At 28.7% G+C, this 15,301-nt stretch overlaps 1 protein-coding gene across 3 annotated transcripts; it reads right to left on the reverse strand.

The window, feature by feature from the left end:
- Window positions 1–7,362: 7,362 nt before the first annotated feature.
- LOC100867690 (farnesol dehydrogenase) lies at window positions 7,363–14,681 on the reverse strand. Of its 3 annotated transcripts, none has more exons than XM_086912715.1 (7): window positions 13,540–14,681; window positions 11,829–12,000; window positions 11,267–11,580; window positions 9,805–9,931; window positions 8,665–8,818; window positions 8,290–8,433; window positions 7,363–7,574 (listed from the first exon to the last, which is right to left on the reverse strand). In XM_086912715.1, the coding sequence occupies exons 3-7, from the start codon at window positions 11,574–11,576 to the stop codon at window positions 7,536–7,538; spliced, it is 774 nt and encodes a 257-aa protein (XP_086768841.1). In that variant the 5' UTR covers window positions 11,577–11,580; window positions 11,829–12,000; window positions 13,540–14,681; the 3' UTR covers window positions 7,363–7,535. The 3 variants fall into 3 exon arrangements, with proteins under 3 accessions (XP_086768841.1, XP_086768842.1, XP_086768843.1); XM_086912716.1 differs by having other exon boundaries at window positions 11,829–11,898; window positions 13,540–13,580; XM_086912717.1 differs by lacking the exon at window positions 11,829–12,000 and having other exon boundaries at window positions 13,540–13,580.
- Window positions 14,682–15,301: the final 620 nt, after the last annotated feature.

Below are 15,301 nucleotides of genomic sequence, written 5' to 3' on the forward strand. Positions count from 1 at the left end.
CTTTAACTCAATTAAATAGTACGTAAATGATAAATGAAGATCATAAAAATTTAATAGATCTATTTTTTTAATTTTGGATTTGTCGTTTTACAGTTATATCTGTTTATGATTTAAATCATTATAGTTTGGAAGTTTTTCATTTTATTAATTTTAATGTGTGTTAAAACCGAAAATCAATAAACGAATTTTGCCTTATGGTTTACATTTATTATTGCCTTTAATTGCAATTGGTATAATATTTGTACTATAATTGTATTTTTATAGTTATTACACTAGTTGAAATACGTATGTAGAAAATAATGGTTATTGGATTTTGTGAAAAAACGTAATTGAAATTTTTCATATATTTTATACAATTCTCTGTTACAAGAATAGATTGAAAACTAATTGGGAAGAAAAATTACAAAAGAACTTAACTAAGAATCGATTTTTATTCATTCATTTTTAAAATATTCATTTTAAGATCAATCGATCGACTATTGATTAAAAGCGTTGTTACACATCGACGTGAGATGAACGATCGACTCTTGCTTCTATCTAATTTGCTAACTATACTTATTAAGAAGCTATAAATATTCAAAAAAATCAGAATAAAATATTTACGAGCACATTTAATGAAACAATTCTAGTACACGTAATGTCTCTAACACAGAATGAGTATATTAATTTTTGATGCGAATATACGTTCAAAAATATAAACTTTCAAACAAGTCGTCGAATTGTACATTCGTGTCTCTGGATAGATAAAAAGTATTAACGATCCAAGAATGAAACGCAACTTCCTGTTCCCCTTCATTTCTACCACATCACGCGGATTGCAAACAATCCTCGTTGGGGATGAAATCATCAGTGGCTATTCCACGAACTAAACCTCCAGAGTTTTCACAAAGTTCCGCTTTAGAGTTTGATAATGCACGGTATTTAGAATTCACCGTGTATCCTAGTTATTAAGCAACGAATCTAGTTAAGCGTTAAGTTAAAGAGCCTCCTCGAGACTTCTGTCTGTCCGCCGTGCCATTCGTTCGGTTATCGCGTAAGGTAATCTAATATTAAACAAGAAACTTACAACAAGAGTAATTATTTACATTAAACATATCCTTGTAGAGTTAGAACGTTGATAAACGAGCGTATCATAGGGATATACCTTTTCGAAAATGTGAAACATTCAAAAGGAAAAGGTTTACAAAAGCAAGGAGGATAGTTGGTGCGTAAATAAGAAACGGAGAAGCTTAAAAGCTTGCTTAAAAGCTTTTAACATTTATCAAGAATTAAAAAGTCTTCGAAAAACATCGTCCCGCAAATCGGATGATACGAATCTTGCACGCATCTCGAGCTTACCCTCGAGACACGTTTACTTGGTTTCGGGTGAGCTAACCAACCTCCACAGAGGTTTAATTTATTTCACGATAACTCTCTTTCTCTCTTTATTTATTTATCTGTCTCTTTCTCCACGCTGTAATGCAATAACTTATACCGTTTTTATATACCTTCCTGTCATCGTCGCATCACTTCGTGACACTGCTCGTTTCGTGTTTACAGAGAAATTAAACATCGGTATTTGTTTTTTGTTTCCTGGAAAATAGAAGAAATTGGAAATAATGGGGAAAAATTGAATCGAATAATAGGACAGGACTATATACGTGTTTCGCTCATTTTCAAATCAATTTTTTTAATTGTCTTTGAAAATTATTTCGTATGGTTGTAATTTTCATGCGTGATCGTGAAGTAATATTATTTTTCTTTCTTCCTTCTTTTTTAGAATCTTTTTTACAACATTATATTTTTCCGTTTTTAACGAAATTGTATTGAAAACTAAATATTATTTTTAAAGAGTTACAAAAATCAAAACAAAATTACAGAAATTCTGTTTATTATCTATAATTTTATATAATTTCCTTAAATTTGTTCGATAAAATATATTTTTCCTGACTTTCATGATTCAATTATCGCATATATTCATTATGCCTTACCAATAATACTCGAATCTCTTGAATTCGATTTGCAAGCATATTGAATAGATAAGCAGATTCTTCTAATCCATCACCGAATATATTCGCGAAATTTCGAAGAAATTAAAAATAAATTAGTTGTTCGACGATCGAAGTGGAACAGCGATCAATAATAGTTTAATAACGACCTTGACGCGCTTCTCGATCGAAAATCGAGCAATTTTCGATGAATCGCGGATGACACGAAAATGGCAAAAAGAAAAACGAGAGAGGAGAAAATCAGCAGTGGACGGGAACGTAAATAACAAGATAATTTATGATCGTTACACAATGATCGTCATAAATTGTATTTCTGCCGGACGACAGAACGTGCCGTTATGCGAGGAACTCCGGTTCCGTTGGCCCTCTCCACGCTGCGCGTCCCCGACGTCGATATATTTTACCATGGGAACGCGATACATGGCCAGCATAATTTATCTGTTTTCAAATATGCCCGCGTCGATAAATTTACATATTTTAATATAAATTCCTAAATGCCGGATCCGCAGCGGATAAGACGACTTTATCGATCATTTTTATCATTCTTGTATAGTACAGTATCCGATTTCTTGCGACTTTCGTCCTCGTTTCTTTCCAATTTTTCACATCGCCAAATTGTTTGGCAAAATATTGGTGTTTTTCAGTAGAGATGGAATGTAGAAAGCAATCAATGCAATAGATTGAAAGATAAATTAATACGAATTAATATTTAACGTATTTACTGATGCAACTGTTATTTCAGAAATTTTTCTTTTTCCGTTATTTCGTCAATACTTCGATAATGGCACACGTAGAATTGTATGAGATTGGATGCACTAATTCTAGAATGAGAGTTTTCTTTACTGAGTTTTATTTTCCGTAATTATATAACTGTATTGATACAGTATCATTCGAAATAAGGTAATTGTTTTTATATGGATTATTGAATGCATTATTCAGATTTGTTTTCAGATAAGAAAAGTAAAAAAGATAGGAGAAACGAACGAGAGGCTCGAACAACGACGTCATTCTTTGGAAAAAAAAAAAATAGAATGTCGTCTATTTTATTATTAAAGAATTCTGGCTTTCGTGGATTTCTTATTCGTTTTCTCTCATTTTGCGACTTTGAACAAAAAAGTAAAGACAATGATGTGTGTGTTATGTTGAACCAGACGACTGTTGCTCGTTTTCGAAACGATATTATATTTAGAAAAATTAAAGTATCACCTTCGATTTCGATGATTTTTGATTCTATTATTGTAGAAATCGATGCTTGAAACAAATTTTTTCCCTATATGTGTAACCGTCGTTTAATTTTAATTTTTTAAAATATTTTTGTAAAAAATTCATATATATGTTATATATATATTGCATTAGTATGAAACCATTATTTTGTTTATTGCTTTTATAAATACATTTCATGTGCAACGTCAAAGCATCAAAAATGTATAACGAATAAATTATTCAAAAAGTTACTTCCTCATAGATTTTATATGCGTTTGAAATATTTCGTTGGATGCACAAGCTCTATAAATAGATACTAAGTGAGCAATTACCTCACGCGTTATATTTTGAATGCCGGCCATCATGATAATTGATAAATTGCATGCTAATGCACGTATACATGTACACAAATTAACAATCACTTTTTATTTAATTAAAGCCAAACTGCATTACATTTACAGAGAAAAATTGTTTTAAAGATGAAATCCACTTTTAATCAACGAAAATATATTTTTGGTAAACCTGCATAGAACTTAAAAAAGTCTCAAGTCCTCACTTTTCTCAGTTCTTTTATCTGTAGTTTTGCACTTAGCATTGTTTGCAGACAACCATATTATCAAAGCACGTAGAATTTGATATCCTCTCTCGTCAACATTTACCGTCGTTACCTATACTTTCAAGATGGCAGAATTGTATAAATAGCGTTATACTATACAAGATATACGAGATACGTGCAAGTATACGATACGTTCGTATATTGTTAGAAAAATAAAATTCTTACAATTATTACATTCACTGTAATACGAGTATAATCGACGTATATTACGTAATTGATTTTGTACCGACTAATTTGAATCCAATAAAATTTTCTATCGAATTTCGGCTGGAATGGCGGGATACAACGATCTCCGGCATTGGAAAAATAAAAATCGTTCGTTGATTCCTTTTTTTTTTTTTTTTTTTTCTTTTTTTTTTTAATAATAATAAAAAAGATCGATGATTGGAAATATCGTTGATGTAACGGCGAAAGAATCACAGGAGGTCTATAAAATTTAACAGGAATTTCGCAAGGCCGCGAAAAATTTCCATATCGCGTATCGATCGTGAAATTTTTTGCATCTTGTGGGAATAGCACAGTTTAATCAAGTCGCGATATAATGGATTCGCTTTGATTCTCAATTCTGTTTATAAAGTGTTTGAAAGTGTTGAAAAAATTTAGTAATTTAATTAGAAAGCTTCATAACACAATGATTCTTGAATTTTTATCGTAATGTTTATCGTATTTTATTTGCGATGTAAGAAATTCTTTTATAATAATTACAAAATTGTGTTAAAGAAAATTGAATCTAAATTGAAGAAAGAGTATTTCTCTATTTCTCTGGGAGAATAAATAATTATCAAAAATCGATTTCCAATTGCTTTTATTATAACATACAAACACGTATATAACATCGATTTCATATTTGCATTTGAATTGCATTTTGAATTATTTATAAAATCAATATGTACAGTTAAAATAAATCTTTATTGAAGTTTCAAAATATATAACACGAGGACAAGGGAAAGAAAAAGTGAAAAACATCGATTTTTTTTTTTTTCTTTTTTTCAGAGACACTTCATGTCAAATACAGAATTTTTTAAACTTTCTCACTTTCGTAACGCGAAAGGTTCGTAACTAAATGTCCCGTGCAAAAAAATTCACTGAACGCGTGTAAAAAACTTTTTCGTAAATCGCATTTTTATTATGACAGATTACTAAACAGCTAAAAAGGTGGAAAGTTATTAACCGTGAAAAGTATAGCGTATACAAGTTGGGAGCATCGTGTGCACGAAAATCCTAAACTACTCGAACCTCGTTGGAAGTTGTTTGACACCTTAACTGTCTCGTGCACCGAGATACCTCGGGTGACGGTAAAGCTGTGCACAATGTGAGTTTTTGCCTTGGCTGTCGGAAGTTTGCGTGCATCCCATCGTCGAGCAAATGTACATTGACGTCCAAGCTCATCGAGCGTTACGACTTCTGTTGTTGAAACTTTGTTCTTTTTTTTTTTTTTTTTATTATCAAGTAGCAATAATTAACAACTCGATTCGAATTATTTATATATTTTTCCAATTAAAATAATTTTGCATTTTTATTTTTTATATTATGTAAACTTTTGGTTTGATTATCTGTGAATGGTATATTTAATATTTTTACAGAAAATCCTAAAAAGTTTATCGAGAAAACTGAATTGAAATTTCGTCAAAACCTAAAAAAAAAAAATACACTTTCTTGTCTGACCTCGAAAATTCTAAAAATCCTCATAGGATAAAGGAATATTTCTCTAAGTTATAAATTTTAAAATTTCGTAAATATTAATTAATTATCTGAAAAAGTTAAACATATATTACAGATTTTATCGGTATTACTAATACTGTTACTACATCATGGCATTGAGAAACTTTCATTTACACTGGATGGCCATATTTTCATATTAAGAATCGAATGATATATAATTAACCCTGTTCCTTGTAAGCAATTATTTACCTTTATTAAAACAACTTTAATTACGTAAATACAAATAATGAGTTTCGTCTTACATAAAAATTTCAGTAAACAAGAATATTAACTGTCCAGCCAAGGAAACCGCTTAATTAACTACTCTTGATGAATTAAACATTTCATTCACATAATTTCCATAAAAATAAAATCGTAGGATTTAATTTGCATATCGATATCTACCTAAACAAACAAACGAATCAAATACACGTAAAAAAAAAAAACATTACACATATAAAACGAAATAGATATAATCCAAACTTCTGCATCGATCACTATCAACTATCGATCTACCAACCAACAGTGAACACGTTAACGCAATAAATTAAATTTTCAACAACGTTACGAAACTCCCGTTTGACTTCCTTTCGAAAACATTCGCGATTCGCAAAAAAAAAAAAAAAAAAAAAAGGAAAAAAAAAAATAGGGAAGAAAACTAACGGCGAACTATTAGCCTCCGTCCTGCTCCCGCCCGCGGAAATTGAATTTTCACCGGCCTCGCCAGTGAATCGGTCAATTAATGCATGGACGTTTGACGTCCTCCGCGATAAATTGCGATCGAAATTTCGAAATGCACCCCCGTGTATTTAACGAAATCGCGAGCCGCGGTCTATTAGCGAACGCATTACGTAAATTATATTGGGCCTGCGCATTAATCAACGCAAGAAATATGCTTTTGCCCGCGTATGCGGAATATTTAATGGCGGAGTGGGGGCCCGTTGCGCGCTTTGGAACGTCCCCCCCCCCCTTTCGACGATAATTACGGCTAATTAGAGATGGTCTCCCCCTCCGATCATTGGTTAAGGGGGAAGACTTGTAGTTAGGCAACTGTTGCTCACGAATTAATACCGAGTCCGATCACGTAGGCCAATAATAGCATCAATCATTGAATCCTAAGGAGCCACGGGCCTTGTAATTATGGCGCGGCTGCGTATCGCCAATTCACAGTTTGTAATCAATAGCGCGTAATCTGCTTCTGGCTTCGAAATGAAACGGTTACACCCAGCCTCGATCGTTTCGCGCGAATTGTAAATAGATCTTGATTGACGAATAGGTCAAGCTGTCATTCGCGATAACGAGAAATTTTTCTTCACGGTGATGTTTCATGCTTCTTTCTTTTAAAATTAATCGGTATCTTAGGGAGCGTAATTGTCGCGATTAAAATTTATAAAAAAAAAAAGAAAAAAGAGGAAAAAAGAAAATCATAGAATAATAATTTATCTTTTAAATTGAAATTGTTTGGTATAAATTTATTTAGTCGTTGAATAACAATTGTCGATAAGAGAAATTGTATTTGCTTGTTTTTCGTACGTATAGAATTATCTCCTATCGATTCATTAGCTCTTAGTTCGTATCTAATAAATCGACTTAGTTTAAATATTTTTTAAATTTGATTACACAAACATTAACACAAAAGAAAAATGTCGAAGAGTGTCGAATGAAAAAATTCTTTATTTTTTATATTATTCTTCCACGAGAAATCAATTGTTATATCGTAGATAAAATATTAGACATATTTTGAAATATTTTGCTGTAACAGCAAGTAATAAAAACTGTTTCTTGTTGTTTTCGCTAGGATGCAAATTAAAAATAAAAAGATAAAAACTTTTGAAAAAAAAGAACTTTGGAAAATAAGATTAGTTAAATTTTATTGGTACAGATACACATATATTATCTTTAATATCATAATTAATTGTATAAATTATGATATTGCATGTATTACCAAGTTTTTATGTAAACTAGAATTTTATATGGGTTAATTTGAACAGAATGTAAGTTAAAATTATAAATGTAATTTGAAAATATTAAGCTTCGTCCCTGTGTTGAATAGTTATCTCGGAAATCTAGAATTTCATATAACGAATTTATTATATCATGTTACATTCTTTGCGTAGAATTGATTGCTCGATCCTATTTGCCAATTGTATTTAATAATCACGAAAAATCCTCTATTTTAACTCTAATTCGATCAACTAATTATAAGAGGAATGCACCGACCAAAACTTGTTCTCATTTTCTTCCTTAGATATTAAGAATTTTCTTCAAACAACAAATAAATATAACACATTTATTCTATACTTTATAAGCTGTTTTTAATTTGTTCAAAATGATAAAAAAACTCTAACTATCAAAATTTCTTTTAATCATTACGAAATAATTTTTTTTTATCTACACATTAAACCCGATAATTAAAATTAAATTAAATTATTTATCTATCCGTAAAAAAATCTGTGAAATTCTGTGAAACAAAATGATATATGGAAAACCGAACATAATTTTAAATAAGATAATTTTCGATTTTAACGACTAAACTGTCTTTTTAATATCACTATAATCGTTTAAATTAAAAAATTTATTAATCGAATGATTGATCAGCATTGGACGAAATTTAAAATTTTTATCTATGCCAAGATGCAAGAAAAAGAATTTGACGTATTATAAAATCCATCGGTATTGCACGATTTCCTCTTACCTCATCTGAATAACAATTTGCATTCAATAAGCTCTAGCAATCAATTCAGCTTATTCGAAACTTGACAGGTTGCTAGCTATACTTACTTGCACTTCGGGTCGCATACTGAGGGCATAGATCACAGCACTTGAGATATCTTCCGGTTTTAGAATCGGCATATTTTTTATAATTTCCGTTACATGGGGCGAGTGTTTGAATATATCCGTTTCAACTAAACCTGAATTGATACCCTGCAAAAACAAAAACGAAGAAATCATTAAGATTTCGACGAGGGAGACTTTTTTCCCAAAAATAAAAAGCCTTAGTAAACTCATCGAAAAATTATTTCATTTGATCCTACATTCAAATACGATCATCGTTTCGTCGTTCATTTATCGAAAGAAATTTTCGAAATAATGTATTTTAATGTTTCGAAAAATTGACCAAAGCCTTTACAACTGATGGAGTCCACGCGAACTTACGGTGATTCGAATCGGCGCTTTAACGTCTATCAATTCTTGTCTCACTGACTGCGTTAATGCAACAGTGGCATGTTTGCAAGTCGGGTACAGGTTCCAACCATTACAACCATCGATTTCCGAAAAGGCCGTAGAAGGAATTTTACGTCCCAGTACGCTACCGTGCGAAACAAAAAATTTCTTCAACAGGCCGCCCATTTCGATGGCATTTTATTCAAATCGACTTCGAGCGCAAACAGCCAGAACGTTTGTTTCGGTCTTAAAAGCGTCAATCCTCTTTCGTATTTTTTTTTTTTTTTACCCACTTTTTGTTTTTATTTTTCTTCTTTTTTAGTTTGTTGGAAAAGAGACAAGGGAAATTTCCGAACGTTTTCTCAAACAATACGGTCCTCTAGCGAGCGTCTTTTTTTCCCCCCTCTGACATACATTTTTCGCCCGTGTTCAACGGAATGCTTCCATAAAGCTTAGCGAGTTCGCTAACGAAATGATAGCTGGAAACACTTGACCGTCACAAATGTTGACACGTTCTTTGTTCACGCTCGAAGAGGATCGTGATTTTGCGTATGAAACATTCTAAGAAATTTCGTTGAATTCTTAAAGAAATTCTTAAATCGAAAATGAAATTATTTCTCTTTAAATTATTTATTGCGTTGTATTGTTATATTATTTTAATTATAATAACTCAATATATGAATAAGGTATCGTATGAATTGACTAGTATACATAAAGACATTTAAAGAAAATTGGAATATTCAAAAATATACGAAATGCAAAATAATAACCAAAATAGATAAACAATATTATAATTATTAATATTTATTTTAGTTAGCAATAATGTTAAAATCGTAAAAGTTTCAAAAATTATAATAATATTGCAACTTAGAGTTTTAATAAAAGTTTCGAAATGTATTGTTCTAATAATTTCAAAATTAAAATTGAAAATCATTTTTAATATTATCCAAAAAAGAATTTTTTTCAAAAAAAAAAAAAACATTTCGTACTAACGAGTAAATGCATGAAAGCATGAAAGTAAACTCGGCGAAATTTGCAAGAGACAAACGAAATAAAACGTGAGCGCGAAGGGGTTCGAATGCAAGGGGATGAACGATGGACGAACAAGACGTGGCTCGCGAGCAACAATACCTGTTGATATTGAAAATATGCCCTTCGACGTTTCGTTGGCGCATTGAGCGCACCGCCCGGTTGATGCACATGGCGGTCGCGAGGACATTAATATTTAACAGCTTTTCGAATGCCGCCCTGTCGCTCTCTGCAAGTGTAATTTATGGAATTTTTTAAAATGCGCCAACGAGCAGGCGAACGAGGTTCCAAACGTAATACTCTCGACCCGTCTCGTCCCTTATAGACCAACTGTACACAGCGCATAAAAGTAACGAGCTTCCCCTCCCCACTCTTTTTCCAGTATAAGTAACTCTTATGCTCTTTATCGTTCGTGCACGATGAGTGAAAAAAGAGGTTGGTGATATTTTGAATAAAGGACAGAGATGGATCGAGACTTAATTTTTAGAATCACGAAAGCCGAATCTGAAGTTTTGAAACGAAATTCAAAGAAATATTTATCTTTCTCCTTTTCTTTTTTTTTTTTTTCTAAGTATTATTTATTTTGTCAAAATTTAAGTAATTAAGTAACTTAAGTTTCATCTTATTTATAAACACAACAGTTTTTATATGGAATTATACTTTAAAATTCTTTTTTCAAAGCGCAGTATTTTCATTGTATTACTAATTATTATTATTAATAATTATTACTTGATAGAAATACAAGTTGTTAAAAATAATTATGCATAGTTAAATAGTAAAATATGCATAGTAAAATAGTTATGCATTATTGAAATGCGCAGAAATCATATCAGTCTTAATAATTATTGAATATATATATATAAAGAAATAATAACAATGATTAATCATTAAATTCATAGTTACTTTAATTATTAAGATAACAAATTGGGTGAGATTTCATATGTCAATAAGTAAAAACTTGAAATGTTTTAATTACAATAATTGCGATCCAAATTGCCGTAAATTTATAGTTTTGATTGTCAGTTATCACAATGTTATATATATATATGGAAATAGTAGATAAGTGGCGTAATATGTCGTCACGGATGCATATGTATAAGCAAAGTTTCATATAGTAGATACAATAATTTTTTTTATTAATATTTTGAAAACTATGAATTTACGATAATCCAGACTATAATCATTATAACTCTAGAGACAAATTTTCCATTCAATCGAAATAAATTCAAATTAAACTTGCAATTTAACGTGTAGAATAGATTATTAATCGCAATACAACAAAACGGAATGCGATATTTTATAAAAAAAAAAAAATAACAATAATAAAAAGAAGAATATTTTGAAAATTAATTAAATTACGAACTGCGATTATTATATGATCATCGACTATTCACTGCTTACTTTTACCGCATATTTGAAATTAAGTTTTTTCATATTTTAATATGAATGTGCTAAATAGTTATAAAAAATAATCAAATAAAAATTATTGGTTGTGCATTTCGAATAAATATTAAAAAATGTTGCTTCTTCTTTCTTTCATTACAGTTATTGTGAATTATCTTACCAATGATGCGTGAAAGTTCTATAACTTCAGCACTGTTTACCATAATATCCACGCCAGAATTCCATTCAGTTTCCACAAATGAGAAACCCCTTTCTAGATCCTTCTCATTGCTTATATTGCAACGCATTATACATAATTTATTGCAATCTTCTTGTTGTACCCATTCGCGATTCAACAATGATAATTTTTCTGCATTCACGTCCAATGCGAGTACATTTATTTTATTCTTCAGAAGAGCGATTGTGATTTCTTTTCCTATGTCTGATGCTGCACCAGTCACAATCGCGCATTTGTGGGCCCAGCGTTCCATAATTCTTTATTAATTGGATTAATTAAATTTTTTATTTGAAGAGATATTAAATTAAATTAAATCGAATTAAATTGCTACGTTTCGAGGATTATTATTTTTTACAAAGAACCTGCTACGAAACAAATTAAGTCATTAAATTTTCTAAATTTTCAGGCTAATTTTTGGGAAAAATTCTTTTCTTTAAATCAAATATATATATATTCTAATTATGAGATGCTAAAATTGTTGTAAAATCACAATTTATTTATTTACCTGAATTGTATTATGTAATCTCGTTTTCAAACGAAATTATTGTCAATCCTTGTCAATTTTAACCGAGCTTCTATTATTTAAATTAAAATTGAGCGTCAATTATGTACTCTGTTATACACAATAAAGCCAATGTATTATGTTCAATCCAATATGATTTATATGTATGACAAATCTATTTATTTATTTGAAGAAAAAATTGCAATTAATGAGAGAAATTAGTAAACATTAATGATAGACTAATAATAATTTATTATATAATTTATTATATAAACTGTTTGTTCATCTATCTATCTAGGTTTATATGAATTAAATTTTATATTAGGATTATAGAAATTTTATTTAAATTTAATTTCGAATATAATATAAGTTCATCTTTAATGCATAATCTAGAAATGTCAATTATGTAAAACATTTTTTGCTATTTAAGTTCGTTATTTCTCTTTAGAAGTTCATTGAAAATTTTTTTCGAATACTTCTGGACAATATGATAATATATCTTCTTTTATTTTTCAAAAACTAAAATGAAGTCATTATAATCATGTAAAATGCTTGTTATTTTCGTATCAGGAGATTCAAGTTACAATAGATCAAAAAAATACTCGCACAACTCTTGTTTTTTCACTCTAATTTTAATAAAAACGAAAAATTATTCAAATAAAAATAGTATAAAATATTATACAGGATATAATGCAGATAACACACAAATCCCATAACGGACAAGCTATTTTACAATTCCATTAATTTACATTATAAATGCTTAGTTAATGCAGATTAATTACTTTCAATAACATATATATATATATATATATATGTATAAATATATATATATATATATATATTTCAGTAGAAATCTATGAGCCAGTGATAGTTCGATAACAACAAAAATATTTAATGTAAATCTTCTTTTGATTAAATATATAATAATCAAAAACAAGAATAAACAGAAATAATTATCAAAATCGTTGAATTTTATTTATTATGCTCCATAAGGAGATAGAAAAAGTAATTGTTCGACTAAAAAAAATCACCAGTAATCTTGAAATTTTACAAAAAAGATTTTGAAATCAAAATTCTTTTTATCTATCATCAATTTTTTCTATCATTATCAGATTTCCCTCTTAAAATAATGCAACTGTATCCTGAAATTTTTTTTTCAAAAATAACAGAGATATTTACATAATAATATTTTTAAATGTCATCCTATATATATTATTTTTTGTTACGCATTATTAAAAATTCTTAATCTTTATTATATCTTATATCTTAATCTTCTTAATCTTACATTTTTACAAATAATATATTATATATAATATATATAACATATATATATAAATAATAATATATATAATAATTTATATTTGTATATTAATTATTTGTATAAAATTATTATGAAAAAAAGGTAACAACAATAAGTACTTTTTTTAAACTCACTATAATTATACAGAATGTTTCAAATATAATGTATGATTCTAAGGAAATGATAAAAGTATTGAAATCCTTGTGTCGATACAAAAAAGTAATCAGTTTTGAACTTATTAATAAAATTTTTATAATCCCAATTTAAATTCTTCCTGATTTTCTAGAATTGTTTCATCATCATTAGTAAGCAATTAGATATAGTAAAAGAAATAACTTAATCTATTCTTTTAATAATATTCTATTTATGTATCTAACTTTAATAATATAACGTTATATAAGCCATCATACTCACTCGTAATCAGTACTTCACTTGCGAATGAAACGCGTTATACTAAACTTTAGCGGTATATAAGAATTATTAATAGCAACTGAAAGTACGTATGAATTATTCATATGCATTTACATACAATTATCTATTTGGTTTAAAATAATAAATCTTATGTTCATTATAATATTAATGTAACAGTTTTAAAATTTGTAATGTACATTCATAATTGCATATATTATTTTAAAATACTATTTATTAATCATTATAAGAAATATTTATTATATATTTATATTTCTCTAAAATAATTAATTTTTATATTATTATTATATTACATAATTATTATCCAATAAATTCAAATGAATTCAATTCTAAATTTTTTTTTTTTTTGACACATCAAATTCTACTATTATTAATATTTGCAAATTTCATAAATAAATATTTATATACAATAATTTTATATCATTTCTAGTTTTACTTATTTATATATATAATATATATTAGTAATAATAATAATAATAATTTTTATTATATAATAATATTGCTACTGTTGTAACTTTGATTATTATAATTTAACCTAAAGATTGTCTTATTTTCATGTTCTACGTATTCGAAGGATTCATGAAATATTCAAATTCTCTATGAATAAATACTAGCAATAGATGATTCAAGTTTGATGCGTATTGAGATTGAAATATTTCAAGGAATATTACTGTAGCTATTACAAATCATAAGAAATAGTTTTATAGTCGTTGTATTAATCGTTTGGCACCATGATATATTCATAAAAGATAAGTGTTTATGCATGTTTATGCATACATTATTATGGATGCATATGTATAGAAATTGAAATGTATGAAATTCTATGCAATAGTAAATCTTTTCTATTTTTTCCCATTATAAAAGAAGATATCATCTACGACATTATTCAAAGTCAGGTTTCTTCCGCATTCAATTGCTCTTACACACAATATATACATGTTGACGTACAAGGACACACTGTCCATATCCATATCCACTTCCAGACGACAGTGCTACTATGGGCTAGATAGCCGCATTTGCTGGTTTTATTACAACCTGTGTGTACTCGTTTTAAGTGAAGCGCGACGTGAGTGCTGTCGCAATCTCTTGTACGCCAGTAGCATCAGTTTCTGCGTGCGATTTGTCCGCTGAAAAAGTGACCGGAATATCAGGCGTCGATTCAAAGTCCAAGAGATTTCATGGGAAAACTTCAAGATACGTGATTTTAAAGAAATCTTTCGATCCTCGTCTTACCAAAAAACTACTAACTCATCGCGAATGCGGCTCTTGTTTCAAGAGATAAGCTATGGCCTTGAAATACGAGGACTGTTATTTGGATTAAAATGTTCGGGTACAAATAGTAGAACGAAAGAAATATAATGATATAATAAAGTTTCTTTTTGTTACTCATTTCTAATAGCGAATAAAAATTGCTTTCGATATTACAATGCTTAAATTATTAAAATCTGAATTTGAGATTTTTTAAATTGCAAACAGTTTAAAAATTATTTTAGTCATTGATTTCTATATAGACTTTTGTTCAGTAATAAAGTTTTTTCAGCAAAGGAGTTCGAATTAAATATGGAATAAATTAAATTATCCTTTTAATGTATCAAGAAATTTATAATAAATGAGAGAAAAATATATTTGTTTTAATTTTTAAATCGCATTAATTACTAAAACCTATAATATCTATTAATATACCCGTTTCGCTTCATTAAAAATTAAATTATTTATAATTTGAAAAATTAATTTCAAAAAATATTTT

Source organism: Apis florea, unplaced genomic scaffold, assembly GCF_048593485.1.
Source record: "Apis florea isolate Af1SG1 unplaced genomic scaffold, ASM4859348v1 contig_3493_pilon, whole genome shotgun sequence".
Lineage (NCBI taxonomy): Eukaryota > Metazoa > Arthropoda > Insecta > Hymenoptera > Apidae > Apis > Apis florea.